The 17,108-nt window shown below is 39.2% G+C and overlaps 2 protein-coding genes across 3 annotated transcripts; one reads left to right on the forward strand and one right to left on the reverse strand.

Moving 5' to 3' along the window:
- Positions 1-6,225: 6,225 nt before the first annotated feature.
- LOC130727640 (uncharacterized) lies at positions 6,226-11,740 on the reverse strand. The gene is made up of 10 exons (XM_057578829.1): positions 11,521-11,740; positions 11,322-11,392; positions 11,142-11,219; positions 10,742-10,854; positions 10,562-10,627; positions 9,742-9,843; positions 9,136-9,652; positions 8,459-8,664; positions 8,166-8,329; positions 6,226-6,706 (listed from the first exon to the last, which is right to left on the reverse strand). Exons 1-10 carry the CDS (start codon positions 11,688-11,690, stop codon positions 6,562-6,564), a joined length of 1,632 nt encoding a protein of 543 aa, XP_057434812.1. The 5' UTR covers positions 11,691-11,740; the 3' UTR covers positions 6,226-6,561.
- Positions 11,741-11,842: 102 nt separating this feature from the next.
- Positions 11,843-14,928, forward strand: LOC130727639 (protein MAIN-LIKE 2-like). 2 transcript variants are annotated; one of them, XM_057578828.1, is made up of 4 exons: positions 11,843-12,046; positions 12,579-13,604; positions 13,690-14,450; positions 14,539-14,926. In XM_057578828.1, exons 2-4 carry the CDS (start codon positions 12,584-12,586, stop codon positions 14,818-14,820), a joined length of 2,064 nt encoding a protein of 687 aa, XP_057434811.1. In that variant the 5' UTR covers positions 11,843-12,046; positions 12,579-12,583; the 3' UTR covers positions 14,821-14,926. The 2 variants fall into 2 exon arrangements, with proteins under 2 accessions (XP_057434811.1, XP_057434810.1); XM_057578827.1 differs by lacking the exon at positions 11,843-12,046 and having other exon boundaries at positions 12,190-13,604; positions 14,539-14,928.
- Positions 14,929-17,108: the final 2,180 nt, after the last annotated feature.

A 17,108-nucleotide genomic window follows, 5' to 3' on the forward strand; every position in this document is an offset into this window, starting at 1 on the left:
ATTGAAGTCACTAACGACATCCAGCTATCAGGAAGACTTCTGATGACCCTTAAGACATGATCTTTTGTAGTGTAGCTTTTGTTGAGAGGTCTTATTCCAGCTACAAGCAACTGAAATCTGGAAAACATGTCATCAATGGACTCGTTAGGTTCCATGATGAATCAACGGCAGGTGTTCAAGCCTCGGAGGCTCCCCTTGAGTTGGAGACTCTCCTGCTGAGAGACTCGCTTTATGTGCTTTACACTTTGTTTGGTAGGGTAGAGAGAGATAGAGAAGAGAGAGTAGAGAAGAGGGAGGTTGAGTAGAGAGAAATATGTGAGAAATAGAGTGGATTTAAGAGGTTGTTTGGTATGATAGAGATAAAGAAGAGAGATATCATAAATAATGATGTGGAAGAGAGAAAAAAAATTAACTTTTGATTAAAATAATATTTTTTTTAATAAATGTAAGAAAGTGGCGGTTCAAAACCGCCACTAAATACCTCGAAAATGCAAAAAAAAACAAAGTGGCGGTTTTAAACCGCCACTAAGTATTTGAGAATTGGAAAAAAAAAATTAAAATAACTGGCACATGGCTCCTCCTCCGGTAACTGTTCCTTTTCTCTTCAAATTGAAGAGACAAAAAATAAGCATGGGTCCCACCAATAAAACTCTCTCTTCTCTCATCTCTCCAACAACCAAACAAAGAGAGATAGCTCATCTCTCTCCTATCTCTCTCTCTTCCCTCAATCTCTTCTCCAACTCTACACTACCAAACATAGTGTTAGTGTCGTATTTACTGTTGTTAACTTTCCTATGTATGTAAAAACGAGTGAATTACTTGCAAAAAAAAATATATATATATATATATAATGGGTAAAAGAGTAAATATATATCACACCCACCAATTGCTCTAATTTTTTCCTTTTATTCTCCAATCTTTTTCCCTCATTTCAAATAACTCAAAAACCACATCATTTTCCTCTTATATTCTTCTCCCATTTTCACCTTAACATCCAAAAGAGCAACGTGTGCCGGAGAAGTTCTATTTTTTTTTCTATTCCAATGTAAGCAAGAAAACTGGAAAAAAAAAAACACATTGCCGGGGCAAGTTAATGTGCAACCATTTAAATGTGGAACAAAATTACACTCATGTTTTTTACAAAGCTTATATTATTGGATAAAAATGATTATGTTTATTTCTAATATGTCTCCTTATGTAAGAGTTCGTTTGAGTTTGAAGTGTGAGCAATGCATTAACACATCTATCATGTATTTATGACAATATATTATTATCTTTTCAATTTGGAATCTGGCTGGCACCTGCTGTTCTTGTGTGCATCATCGTCCCTTGTATGGCAGCTCATTTTCCAATGGCTTAGTGTAGCTCCTGTTTCTGCTTCATCCCCGCGGGATCACTTCGTTCATTTCAAAATTGGTTGGAATAATTCCCAAAGGCGTGTCGCTCTTTCTGTGTGGTTTGCAACCTTTGGTTGGCTAGGAACTCTATGGTTTTCAGGGGTGGTAATTTTAATCATGAACACATTCTTGATCTCATCAAAAAACAATCCTGGGCGTGGGCCAAAGCTAAAGTCAAGGAGTTTTCTTACTCATTCTATGATTGGTATTCTAATCCTTTGGTTTGTATCCATGGTCTGTAAGTGGGTTGTGTTGTTGCTGCATTTGGTATCGTGTGGTAGCATAGATTGGTGGTTCTTTGGTCCTTTTTCTATTTCTGGTTTAGTATTTTTCCTGTAGCTATCCTTACTACTTTTTATTTATTGTTGTATTATGGGTTGGGGTACCTCTTGTACCTCTTATTAATACAAGTTTTGTTTATCTAAAAAAAAATTTGTTAAATTGCTCTTTGAATTACGACTCAGGTGAAGTGAATGTCAAAGATCTCCTAAAAATGCTCATAGAAGTCGAACTCTCACCTTAAAAGTTTAAACAACAATATTTTACTATTGCGACCGGCACTTAATAAGTGTCATATCTTAACAATATTATATATTTATTTAATATATAACAATATACCAATTTTTAAAATAAAATTGTTTAAAAAAAATTGAAATTAAGAATTAAATTTACCCACATTTCAAACAAATCGTTCTTTATGAAATTATTTGTGAAATTAAAGAATTCGGGAATCATGACATTCATATTCGTTAGTTATAAATTATGCTTTTTACCAAAAATATATTAATAGGTGCACAATGCTACTTTGCTCAGACAGAAAATGTCCTTTTGATCCTATGGGACAGGGCAATGTTAGTGGTCAATCACAAGTAAACACGTGGATTTTAATTGGAGTTTTGTGTCAACGGGTCATCTTGTCATGTATTTTTCTTTCAGTCAGATTCTATTTTTCAGAAGAAAAAAATTAGGCTTAATTGCACTTTTGGTCCCCCAACTATTGCCTTTCTGCGAAAATCGTCCTCAAACTTCAAAATTAGCAAAAAAACATCCTCCAACTATACATGTCGTTGCACTTTTGGTTTTTCGTCCAACTTCCGTCCAAAACTTAACAGATTGTTGGAAAATAAAATAAAAAATTTAAAAACCCAAGTATTGATTGGTTCTTCATCTTTTTCAAACTTCTTCATCATTAAATCTTATAAAACCCAGAATCTTCATCTTCATAAAACAAAACCCATAATTTTTTTTTATAAAAAAATCTACAAATCCATGTTCCCTCACTTCAAAAATTCCTCTTCCCGTCTCTTTTCTCCACCACATCTTCTTCTTGCTCCCTCACCTTTCCTCACCCACCTCCCTTCCTGCATAATTTAGTGAGTTGCATTTTTAGTCCCCCAATCTATAACCACCACTCCTCCTCCCCTCCTCATTCCTCACTTGTTTTCAACCACCGCTTCTATTTTCTTCATCCTTCCCAAGTTTTTTCCTTTCTCCATCGTTGTTTTTGTGCAAGAGACCCACTTTCTGTATCATCAACCAAACCCACACCGTGAAGGGATGATTCTCTTTTGGGAGTGTTTGCTGGGAGAAATTTGGATTTCTTAGTTGATTTGAATGTTGGGATCGGTGGGGTTGAGAAGGGATGAAGAAGAACAGAGTGTGGTGGCGTGAAAGTTGTGGTGGTGCAGTGGTTGAGTGGTGGTAGTGTGGTGGTTGAGTGGGAAGAAGAAGAATAAGAAGAAGAAGAGAGTGGGGCTGAGAAAGGGAAGAGAACGATGAAGGTGAGATGTTAGGTTGGTGGCGAGGGTATTTCTGGATTTCAATTAAAATACTATTTTTTTCTCAATTTTAATTTTTCTTTATTTTTTAATTCATTTTTAACGGAATATTCCGTTAGTTTTTAGACGGAAGTTAACGGAAAACCAATTTTGCAACCGGGTGTAAACTTCAGGGTCGTTTTTTGCTAATTTTGAAGTTTAGGGACGATTTTCGCAGGAAGGCAATAGTTGGGGGACCAAAAGTGCAATTAAGCCAAAAAATTAAAAGGGTATTGGTTTTCTCATCATCCCTTTTCATTTTCTCGCAATCCAAATTTAATACATTTATGTGCAGAAGTCAGCTACACATTATATTTATAAGTGCGGAACACAAATTTTACATTCTAATTTCATAAAAGAATCGAAAGTGCAAGAGAAGATGACATGAATATTTAAATAATAGTGTGGTATTAAAACCAATTCCAAATTTAAAATAACATAAAAAAAATATTCTCATGTCTTTATGTAGACAAGCACGGTTACCGTTGGCACAATTGAAGCAAAACTTATGTGCATTGGAGCCTAGGGTTGCACATTTGATCAATACCAAAGATTGCACAAATGAGGGAATATAAAAGGGAGCTGAAAAAAAAAAAAGATAAAGTTATTCATGGAAGACCCTGATAGAGACTCATGCGCTGTGTTCAACTAATAGAGACTTGTGTGCGCTTGTCTCTTCCTTTTTTTGACCTCCATGATTTCCTCTTTCATTTTATTTGCCTCTCGTTTACCCTCTCCTCCTTGTGGTGGTGTGGCCCCTTTCTCTTGTACATATTAGGTTAGTACCTGTTTGGGTGAGTGTTAGCAAATTAGATTAGATTTATGTGTGTGGTTATGGGCCGAAAGCCTAATGTATTGTCAATTTCCCTGTTTTTGTTTAGTATTCATACTAACAAAAGTTTATAGATATTCCTGAAATCCAATTTCCATGTCAGTCACGAAGGACAACTCCACATCTCATTCGTTTATTGCTTGTGTTCCAACTACCATCAACAACAACGCAAATCAGAGACTCCCTCCAGGTCGTTGGTGCAGCTCCTCATGCCCAAGCTGTTGCTGTTTTCGCTGCGCTCAGACGCTATTTAGCCATCAAGTCTAGTTCGCGTCGTCCGTCAGAACTTGGCGGAGCACGTAATTCATCTCCCAAGATCTGTCTCCGAATATGTTGGCATTGCACCATCGCCATGCCCACCAAAGAACAACAAAAGCAAATACGTGATAGGATCTGAAATATCCTAACGGCGAAACGGAAGAAAAAATGAAATATTTTTTGGTATTTTTTTATTGTGTAAACTGAAAATAAAAAATAAAAGATAATAAGAACGCAAGGTTGGTTCCTCTTCAAAGACCTCCAATAGAGCTAGTTCTCTAGTTCTCTGACTCTAACCTAACGATGATACTCTTATTTATTATAAACTGATTCTATCAATGATAATATCTTAAAAGATATAATCCTGATGAATACAAAATTTGCTTTGTAAAAAGTTTGTAGCGAATTTTATTGAAAAGATGTAATTAATATTTACAACACACTAGAATGTCCTTTGTCTTTAGATTAGTCAGTTCGATCTCACAATGGGTCAAGAATATAACTCAGTGGTCAAGTGTCACCTTGACGTGGTAGAAGCCATTAGTTCGAGCCTAATTGTCCCTGACACAATGTGAATTTTCAATTTTAATGTCGTGATGGAAAGTTCAAAAAAAAAATGTTGTGATGGAATGAAAAATTATAATGGATAAGAGGCTCATGGGATTGACGAGAGGCGGGAACTCCAAGCAAATATGAAGGGTATGGATTCACATGACATTATCAAATAACACAAGTCTTAAATAATAATCTACAACTCACTAGAGCGCCCTTGTTTCCGATGGACAAGTATATATTAACTATAAAAAAATTGAATTCTAATTCTAAATACAGCAATTCAAACTTTAGATTGGGAAACTAAAAAGAAATTGAAGTTAAACTACTGCGACCGAAATTCAAGCCTTTAATAATTCACTAAATTTTTTTTTTTGACAAAAATTGATGCATAAGTTTGCTGCGAGGTGAGGTGTGATCAGAGCTCTTCCCTCAGTTTGTGTGTGAAATATGAAGTGCTCTGCATTGTAGTGCCTTCATTAGTGCTTTTGCAAACACTCGTGCAGCCTCTGCTTCAGCTTGTGCAGCCTCTGCCTCCCTTGCTGCTGCCTTAGCTTCAGCAATCGCAGCTTCTGCCTCTGCAACTGCTTTTGCTTTTGCTGCATACCAAATAGAATGACATGAGCATTATTCATCTAACTCATCTCTCACAAAAATCTTTATCTTACCGGATTTATCAAAATAACAATTTATAGATACCATCATACAATGAAATTAAGAAATCATTTGTACCTGAATCGCCTTTGTGATCAGAGAGGGGTCTGGACGGCATTGTAACTAAAGTGACTCACTCACTATTGCGGTGCCGGTGCGGCGCGGCAGTTGAGAGGGATCGGAGGGTTGAGAGATCAGGAGGAGAGGGTGAAAGCGGAAGAATGGAATGACCTGCATGAACGAACAACCACGTTTTCCCTCTTAAATCCTATTCCTTGTCGGTTAAGCCCAAAGTTAAATAAGCTCACAAGCCCACAGAGTAAAAGATAACAGAAATATCTTGATAACGAATTAATTAATTTCGTATTATTTGAAAAACGCAACAATGACTCAGGCTTTCGGATCATTTGAGAAATGGAATTTTAAAAATATATCAGTAATTAGAGGAAGACGTCAACCTGAAAACGCTTTCATCAAATCTTTGCTTTCTTAGGATACCTCTACAATTTCATTGTCAAGACAAAGTGTGTTTTGGTAAACCAGTAAATAAATAGTAAATAATTTTTTTTTTTGCTGAAGGATACAAATAAAATGACAAACTTCAATTATACGGAAAAATGAAATACTGCTTGAACCAAATTGACCCAAGCTTCATTTGCTTTAGAAATTGCCAGCATGTATGTAAACAAAAGTTGTCATCACTTTCAGGTGAAGATTTTCATCATAATCAGCCAATAAACTCATTATTATCAGCAATACAAAAGAACCTTTTCAATTGATCATAACTCCCTTACATTTCTATCACATCACTCATTTTTCTCTTCTATTTATCTGTCTCTTAGGGTATATGGTGGAAATGTGTGAACAAAACATTTTCCATTTTGTTATATACCATGGGCATAGCTACAAGAACACTATAATATACATAACAATAGCAACATATAGTGCTTCATGAAATGGGTTTCCATACTGAGCTCAGCTCAAGATAGAATGATAGATGAATGTATACATATCAAAATTGTAACTATATGGCCACGACACATTAGCAGAATTAAAGGTTTTGCCGTTTTTGTTCTGCAACTTGACAGCTCCTAATCCCCCAAAATGAGTTTGGTCTCATCTTTTTGTTTGTGGCTGTAAAAAGCCACCCCATTTGGATTTTACATGTGGCACAGGTGGCTATTGTCCATGCATACCTGCAAAAAGTAGCATATTATAAGCTCATCAGATTTGTAAGAGAAGAATTAATAGCATCAGATTTCTCAACTAAAAATGCAATATCCTCATTACAATAGAAGAATTTTCCATAAATCAAGGAAAACACAGAAAGAAAAAGCAAATGCTACGGAGAGAGTTAATGGAATCATCGGTAGCATTCCACAAAGTCACTCCATAGAAGCTCTTCGGCTGAAAACGTTTGCTCAAAGACTCGGGAATGCTGATTGCTACACAAGCACTCAACCAGTAAATAAAGCACACTTGCATGGACAGTGGACACACACTACTTCAAACTAAAACCTATAAAATTAATAAGATATTTATTGTGTGATATCAGAGCACACTCAATGCTCCTGAGAAATTATATAAAAACCAACTCCATATCTGTAAAGCCAAAGCTTAAAAAGAATAGAAATAAAGCCATGTGTGAGTACAAATCCAAAAGCATACTATAAATTAAAAACCAAATGAAAAACCACATTACAACAAAACCAAAGGTTGACCAAATATCTGAGATTAATATAGAGTCCGTTTATTATGAAGGGCATGATGAAAAGAATCATAGAGAAAATATAACTCATATTTTATTGCTTTTGTAATGATCTGAGGTGAAAACCAGCTTTTCCTTCTAAATAAAATTTTTATGAAAAAAAAAGACATACAGAACCGGAGCTAGGAGGAGGAACAGTTACCCTCCCAACTGCTCAGAAAACTAAAAGAAAAATTGAAAAAACAACTAAAGAGAGCTCTCCAATCCTATATGTCAAACAAAGAAACCCCTTCAGCACAGCCATGGGCATGAAGGTATTGGGAAAGAGTGTGTTTGACATCTCATTTAAGCTCTAGCTTAGAGGCTATTTAACTAGCTTATAGGCATGATTGATCAAAAGAGGTTTTCATAAACAGGTTTATTTCACTAGCTGATAACTTATCTTTGTAAGCTACTTGAAGCAACATTTAGCTTATAGCTTAAGACTTATTATATAATTTTACCAAACACTTCAAATTGAATCAGTTAGCTTAACCTTTTAGCTACCATTTAGCTTATCAGCTTTTAGCAAACTTATTAGCTATTTTTCCCAAACACAGCCAAAGTATCCTTCAACCAAATGGACTGCATATGCCAAAGAAGAGAGCATAATCTGGCAGATATTTCACCTTTCTTCTCTCAAAACCCAGATAAAAGGCAGAATGCGTCTATAAATCTGAAATACAGTTTCAGTGCCAAATGGAAAATGAGAGTCCAGCTAAACCACATTTAAACAACAATCCACTCGGTGTGAAAAGAAATATATATTCCTGGGTCATCATCACTATTGCACGAAAAACTATAAAGCTGTATGACATGCCTTGGTGGCACACCTTTGTCTAAATAGAGAGCTAAACAACCTGATATGTTCATAAAATCACAGGACATGAAAATAAACTGACACTTACCCAGGAAACCAACTGTATTCTGTCACTGGTGGTCCAAGGAGAGCTAAGCCATTGGCCTTGTAAAGGGTCATTATCTCATGCACATAACCACCTGGATTTACATAGGCGCCAAGAGGTCCCTCACTTGACATCACCAACATATCACTTCTTTTTGCAATTACAGTCTGCAAAGATAAATTTTAGAAAATGGAAGAACTATTAATTGATATTTTTAAAAAACTGAACCTCCATTTTAAACAAACATTAGCAAAATGATCTACAAAATTGTGGGGGTTGGGTGAGAAAATGATTACTAGGCAGCTTTTACATCGGATAACATCAATGCTCTCTAACAATTCAATTTCCCTGCGTAACCTATAAGCAATGCCATCAATTTCCAAAAGCTCCTGCCTTGTAGATTCAGACATAGGTATTTTACTGGCGATATGAAATGATAAAATATCAGGCGTCTTAATGAGACTGTCCATGCTAGGCACCCCAACGATTCGCTTCCACATATCTACAGATTATCAACACAACTGTTAGTTTTTTTCTTTTTGAGATTAACATATTAGTTTCACAATAACAAGCCAAAATTCAGAGATTAATTAATCTATTATTCAATTTGAACTGTTTGTATAATACTAGATATATCATCTAATTTTTTTGTCAATTACGAATATAATTTTTTAAAACATAATAATAAATGGACAAAAGCAAAGATTAATGTCGTACTCCATAGGCAAAGATAAATGGACAGAAGCAAAGATTACTCTTCACAAAGCCGTTTCTGAAAATTCAAGTGATACACATAATTTGCTCAAGGATTTCAATTAAGAGTTTTGTTTATATTATAAAATTAATACAGCAGACCGGATGCAGAAAAAAAAACATTTCAGTCAACCAATAACAGTGATATCATAACAATGAAAAAAAAAATGAACACCCAAGAAATATCTACTAAGAGTTTGAAGAAGCAAAGCAAAACTACCTGCAGCCCTTTGTGCAAGCCAATAGGAGTCATACATTCTATATACCCAGTGGGGCAAGAATGTTTTTGAAATTTTATGTGATGGGCGGTTATATACATTTTTATAGCATCTATTAAGCTCTTCTTTCGATGACTGCTTTCCAGAAGTGGAACAGTTCCCAATGCTCAAATCCTGATTGGATCTAATTTCCTGATCTGACTTATTCATGAGTTTAACATCACTGCTGCTTGCTGATTCATCCATCATATCACACACATGACTGGAGCCAATGACTGATAGGTGGATTTTTCGTTCCATTTGTGAAAGCTCCCTCTCGAAACTCCCATCTGAATTTGCTTCAGAATCACTTTCACCATTTTTTAACTCTTCCATTTTGACATGAGAATGTTTTGAAGATGGTGTATGTAAGACGGCGTGGCTACAGGACATATTACTTGATGAGGGTACTTGGTCAAAAGCATCCCTAGGAGTTCTCAATGGTACATCTTCCTCAATAATTTGGACCTCTCCATAAGGCTAAGAAGAACCATACCAACAAAGAAAAGGGGAGTCATCAGAATTTAGTTACATAGTTAAAAAGGCAATAAACATAATATTTTTCTTACCACTCCTTCCACGTCAACCCAACACCGTCTTAGGCGAAATCGTTGTTGTCCACGAGTAACCACATTCAGTGAACCATTCTCTAGACGCCCGTATTGTCGAATCTGTAAATGAATTTAACAAGAAAATAAACAAATAGACATATGTTAGGAACCCAGGAAAGCAAGATGGTAAAGTGATAGAGAGTCGAAAGAAAAACACAATTTTATTGAATGCATGATTGAGAATAGGAGCGATGTCTCTCCTCCAAGGGTTCCCCCTTCACAAGAGATTTCTCCTTTCAGTTTCACACAGTGATTCCGTCCCTCCTGATTATGTTTATTTATAATCCCTACTAGCTATCTAACCTAACTAATCCCAACTGCTTTTAACTCCACTTCATTCATAATATATTGACACTGGTATCTATCCCCAATAAGAACTGAGAAGACTATAACTTGCAAATACAGATGATATAATTTGTTTCCCCTCCTTCAAGGGGTGACGGTTTGCTCATTGCCACATTGCAAAATGAGGCTTTGTAGTTAATGGATAGGGTGTTACATAGATAACCAATTAACTCAGCTCAACTCATCCCAATATCCACAGTTGTATCTAAAAGGTTTTTGCATAAAATAAATACACGCACACCCTTTACCAACAGTAAATTTCTGAAGCAAAATGACTTGTTACTGCTTTACCATATCTCCTAAGGGCACTCTCATCTTGGGTGCAGGGAGGTGCTAGCTATTCAAGAATTATGTGATTAACCAGTTCGAACTATATTTTACATTAAAAGGGTCATAAGTGGGCACACACAGCACATCAGATGAAATGTAATACCTCAGCAGTTGTCCCAATGGTTGCTGATTTCATCCTCCGATTTGGAGTGTCCCTGTGAATCCGAATCTGATTACAAATGCATACCCATCTCACATAGTCAAGTTCATGTTTTTTGAGAAGTAAAAACAGAATCTCAAGCATGGATAAACCACAAGAAGTCATCATAAGGAGTTAGCCTACCACACCAATTGTGAGAGGAACGTCAACTTGACTCAAAGCTCTATCAATAGCAGCCACAAAGTGGGCCTCAATAACTCTAAGGGGAAGTGTAGCCCCAGGAAAGAGTACAACTCCTAAACACTCAAAGTTATTCACGTAAGATAAATATTATAAATGACGCACGAGAAGGCTAAGTCGAACAGCTCTTCCCAAATTTCATGCTAGTAGGAAAAAATATACGAGTTTTCAAGAAAATATTAACAGCTTAATAGATTGAAAGTATGATTCTCAGAAGTACAATGTCTGTCTAACTTACTGCCTATCTATACATTTTCATGGTAACTTGATTGTTACTGTTGTATACAAAAACATGATGACAAACAAAGCATTCAACACCAAGTGAATACAATAGAAAATTGACCTGGGAGACAAAACAGCGGAACGTTCAATACGGTACCGCCATCGAAGAAAGCAGCCCTGTGGCGTGTGTCTTCAACATCTACAACCAAAATTGATTGAAGTGAGAGTGAGTGAGATAATGCAGATGCAAACCAAGTGACTGAAATTATAAAATCAATACATGTAGAAATGAAATGCGTACCACCAAGATATGTATGCAACGAAGCTACAGAGGTATTGAAAGTGAATACACCGGATGAGTCAACTGCGAAACTGTAGATACAATGTGTGTGCAGGAGAAAACACGAGGTAATTCAGTATATGAGGCAATTGAATTGAAAATTGAGAAGCAGAGATCAAATGGTGAATGAATGAACACGAGGTAGGGTAATGGTAGTTACTAGGTAGGGTCGGGTTCGCCGTCGTCAGCGTCGGCGCCGTCGTCATCGGACTCGGAGGAGGGGTGGTCATCTACTTCTTCGACTTCAAGCTCTTCGAGATCGAGTTGGCGAATCTGTTGAATTTGGTGTCGCTCTCTCTCAAGCAATCTGTCGCGATCCTCGTCTTCCATTTTCCCCACTCCTGACTCCTCTGTTCTGCTAGGGCTCTCTTAGGGGAGTTGGGTTTGGGGCCCCCCCTATGGGGCTCCCCGCCCCACTTAAAGTGGGGAAATTACTGGAACGCCCCCCTTTAATAGAATACGGAAGACACATTTCCGTATTGAATACGGAAGTTTAATATCCGTATTATATTAGTATGTAAACCGGCAAGGGTTTATTCAAACCCATTTCCGTATTTTGCCAAGCTCTTCTCCCCTCTTCAACCTTCGATCTCTGTCGCTCCCCTTGCTTGAACCGTGTACTTGAAAGGTTCCATCATCTCCATCAAAGCTCTTCACAACCCCATTCTCAGAATTGAAACCTAGAGGTAAGGATTTTTGGATTTTCCCCATTTAACTTGAAATTATGTTAATCATTGAACCCTAGGGTAGTCGATTGTTGCTTGTGTAGAGGTATTGTTGGCTGAAATGTCTTGAATGTGGTTTGGGTTTAGGGTCGATAGCTCATTGTCGTTAATGGCGTTTCTGGGTAAATACGGATCACAGGTTTCCGTATTGAATATGGAAAATGGTTTTCCGTATTCAGTATGGAACATGGTTTTCCGTATTGAATACGGAAAAACGTTTTCCGTATTCATCTCAGAACCAAACCCAACACTTATAATTGATTCTGGGTTCAGAATCAATTATAGAAGGTTTCCAAAGCATTTGTGAGTAGTTTCTAGATGCCATAATTGATTATTAGGAAAATAAAAGTTGATCCAAGCATGCATAATCCACAGAAGATCCGATTATCATCTATGTACTTATAAAATTCTAGGAATTTTCCATTTGCTTGCATCATGTTTCTGTCTATGGCTGAAATGGTATATATAGTGAATGTTTGCTCTGAATATATAGTGAGAATGAAGAACAGAAAGAGGTCTCATGCTTCTAGTGAGGATGTCGGGGCTACTGAGGATAGACACCGGCGGTTACATGCTTCTAGCCGGCGCGGCGATCATGCTGCAACCTCTCAGGCGGTGGAGGCTTCAGCTCCAGTTGTTTCTCCGCCGTCTCCCATGATTGAGGTTCCTCTGGTTGATTATCCGCCGTCTCCCACGGTTGAGATACCTACAGTTGTTTCTCCGCCCTCTCCCATGGTTGAGTCATCAGGCGAGGAGTCCTCAGGCGAGGAGTCCTCAGGCGAGGAGTCCTCAGGCGAGGAGTCCTCAGGCGAGGAGTCTTCCGGCGAGGAGTCATCAGGCGAGGCCTCATCCGGCATGGGAGGATCTGACGAGGATAGTATTCCTCCGCCTACTGTTGATGCTGATGTCCTGCCGCCAGAGCAGGGGGAGCAGGGGGCACAGGGTGGCGAGGAGGACCTGATCCAGAGGTTGCCGCCGTTTCCGGGGGGGCCTGTTGAGCTATCGCTCCTCACCCATTATGCTGATCACAAGGCTCCCTGGGCGTGGCATGCACTCCTACGCACAGACGAGCGGTATGTGGACCGTCGACAGTTGAAGGTGGCCACAGCTGGGGGGAAGGTTTGGAACCTTGCTTGTGATGGTGATTCAGACAGTCACAGGCGGGTTCGAGAGTTGATTGAGCAGACGGGTCTTCATCAGCTATCATATTGCAGCTACCCGGTGACAGATGCAGGCCTTATTTTGGCCCTTGTGGAGCGATGGCATGAGGAGACTAGTAGCTTCCACATGCCGTTCGGGGAGATGACTATCACCTTGGACGACGTGTCGGCTCTTCTCCATCTCCCCATGGGGTCGAGGTTCTATACGCCTGGGAGGGGGGAGAGGGACGAGTGTGCAGCGCTCTGTGCTCAGTTGATGGGAGGATCTGTTGGTATTTATGAGGCTGAGTTTGATACGAATAGGTCCCAGACTATTCGCTTTGGGGTCTTGCAGACCCGGTATGAGGCTGCGTTGGCGGGTATGTCTTAATTATTATTGTATTGTCTTTGTATCTATTATTATTGTATTGTTATAAACTATTAACTTAATTCACTTCATTGTAGAGCACCGATATGAGGACGCTGCACGGATTTGGCTGGTGAACCAGCTAGGCGCCACGCTCTTTGCTAGCAAGAGCGGAGGCTACCATACGACCGTCTACTGGATAGGGATGTTGGAGGATCTTGGTCGAGTGTGCGAGTACGCGTGGGGCGCGATTGCGCTCGCTACGCTATACGACCAGCTTAGTCGAGCGTCCAGGAGGGGGACGACCCAGATGGGAGGTTTTACCTCGCTCCTGCTAGGATGGGTCTACGAGTACCTTTCTGACCGCGTCATTATCCGTAGGGCGGATCCGGAGTACTCGCAGGACCAGCCTAGGGCGCGGCGGTGGGCTATGTCCCGGGTCGGGCATGCAGGCCTTGATGAGAGGCGAGTCATGCTCGATGAGCTGACGGTGGATGACGTTATATGGACCCCATTTGAGGACCATCGGGCTCATCGACCACGGGATCCGAGGGCCATGTATTCTGGCTACATCCGGTCGCCATTTGGCCGTGTTGTTCGACGGCATCTACCAGAGAGGGTTCTGCGCCAGTTTGGCTTCATACAGGATGTCCCTCGACACCCCTCTGAGATCCAGACGTCTGGGTCCCTTGCTGAGACCGCAGATGCTGCCTTTGCTGAGTTTGCGCCGCACCTCCGCCCTCAGGGGATCCCCGCTACATATCCGGGAGAGGCTGTGGAGGATTACATGAGGTGGTACAGCGCTGTGTCCCATCGGTTCATCATCCCTGATGATAGGAGGGAGGAGTTCAGTGCAGTGGTAAGTTTGAATTTTATTTTCCATTCAATTGTGATTTTTTGTTCATGATATTTTATTTGTATCTAATGTATCTACATTATTTTTGCAGACTGTTATGCGTCGGGCCGTGGACTTGTTGGAGCAGTCACTCGAGGTGCCAGATGCTCCTGCAGAGGGCACGCATTCCCGATCCCTCACTGAGAGGGCGCTGGATCTTATTAGATCCAATGCCTTCATTGGTACCCAGGGGGTAGCCTTTGCTGCTGTCCGAGGAGCTAGAGCTGCAGGAGGCAGAGGTCGTGGAGACAGAGCGCGTGGAGGCAGAGGCCGTGGAGGCAGAGCCCGTGGACCTAGAGGTCGTAGAGGGGCCGGTAGGGGTCGGGGCGAGTGATTGACTATATATTTGTATATTTTTTTTGTATTTTTATATTATGACATGTGACTCTTTGTATTAGGACTCTCTTTATATTAATCATGCTTTCTATTTTCACTCATTATATGCCGACTCTTGTATTGAAAAAAACCCGTATAACTACACCGTAAATAATCAAAGGCAGGATAAGTAACATAAATAATTCATGGCAAACAGTTTAAAGGGTACACGAAATTATTCAGAAGCAACACGAAAACAAAATTAATCCTCAGTGATATCGATGAAGTCGTGGGGTCCGCTATCCTGTGGAAATACTTTGACTATGTTGGGCAACGTTATATTCAGATAACGAACAGATTTACTCGGTGCAAACACAGCAACCTGCAAGTAAATTGCAAATTTAAAAGATTAATGCGTACTTGTTCAAAGGAAGCAAGATTAATGTTTAAGGTAATAGACCTTTTGGAGAACAAGAACAGATCCAACAGTTATGACATTCCTAAATTCCCCGTCAGTGAAGGCCTTGCGATGGACGCTAGCGTCAACGGTGCCCGTAGGGTCCTAAATCAATGCAATCGTGAGAGAAAATGAGACAACAAATTGACGGTTAAAGAAGCTGGACAAAAGCGAGCAAATACCTTGAGGGTAACTTTGGCATCTCCGAAACCATTGGGAGTGCATGATTTAATAACAGCAACAACACTCTCTACTCTCTCAAAACAATGCAAAAATATGTTCAAAGAATACCTGATCAGTTGCAAATAAATGCGAGACATCTATACTTATACACGGGGGCACAAATGCTGGTGGTGGCACCTCTGTAGTGGCCTCTTCAGGTTGACCATTGTGAAATCCAGCTTCAATCAATTGTGACTCACCGAAGAAAAATGAATCTGTCATCCCTTGAAGAGAATACGGAAAGTTACATTCCATACTCAATACGGAAATCTACTTTCCATACCGAATACGGATTGTTACTTTCCATACTGAATACGGAAAGTACCTTTCCATATTCAATACGGAAGATAACAATCCGTATTATATCACGACTCAGAATTCAAAAACCCATCCTTCTAACTACTTAAACTACTTAATCTAACTACTTAAACTACTTAATCTAACTACTTCCACTACTTAATCCTACAAAATAACAACAAATAAACACATAGACTTACCTCTACTACAACACTTGTTGTAGTGGTGGAGAGCTTGGGAAATGAAGGAGTGGATGGTGGTGGAGAGCTTGGGAATGAAAGTGAGGTAGGAGAGGGTGAGAGAGAGGGTGGTCTGGAGGCATTGAGGAGGTTCAGGGGGGCTGGTGAGGGGTTGGTGAAAGTTGGTGAGGGAGGAGTAATGGTGGAAAAAGGGGGAATCATGTCAGAGTTAAATACGGAAAATACCTTTCCGTATTCATCAAAATATAATACGGAAAGTACCTTTCCGTATTCAGTTAAATTGAATACGGAAAGTACCTTTCCGTAGGGCACTTTTGGGTTTAAAAAAAAAGGGTGGGGCGCGCAGCCCCATAGGGGAGGCCCCAAACCCAACTCCCCTCTCTCAGGTGAGGGAAAAAGTCACAGATTCATTCATCAACATATGCTTTCAATAATATAATATTCCATACATACTAAATTGAATTAATATTTTTCAAATGTAATTAATCAAAAATATATTTTACCAACTTGCAACCACCAACATGATGTTAGTGTAATGGTAGGCCAACTAAATTTTGTAAGGTTGATGATACAAGTTCAAATTAGAGAAAATCATATTATTATTTTTGCGGGGGTCTACCTATCTTAACATTGTACTAACATCTTGTTGGTACCATTGATTCTCGAATCAATTTACAAGCACTTTTAACAATTACATTGTTAAAAAAAAACATTGCACAAATGATCAAAAAGCTCGCCATAACCCACGTCAGGAATAGGGGGCAGAGCCTTTATCCACCATCCTCTTGACTACAAGAGGTACATTCGACTCAAATGATCAAAAAGTTTGTCATACATAACCTACATCACGATTAAGAGCTTAAATGATGCTTAATAAACACGAGGCACCCCAACTGCTTTCTTTATGAAGAAAATCAAACAAATCAAGATACATACACTTTCTAGCTTAACCTTACCACCATTTGCACTTGGTAACTTAGACATCATAGTATCTTTTTAGACCCACCACAAAGGACATTGCATAGACGACGAAGGAGCAACCTTCAAGCACTATACCACCATCTTCACCACTATATCTGATGAGATATATTGGACTTAGAGTGGTTGGTTGGGAATTGTCTTATCAAGGTC

This window comes from Lotus japonicus, chromosome 1, assembly GCF_012489685.1.
Source record: "Lotus japonicus ecotype B-129 chromosome 1, LjGifu_v1.2".
Classification (NCBI taxonomy): domain Eukaryota; kingdom Viridiplantae; phylum Streptophyta; class Magnoliopsida; order Fabales; family Fabaceae; genus Lotus; species Lotus japonicus.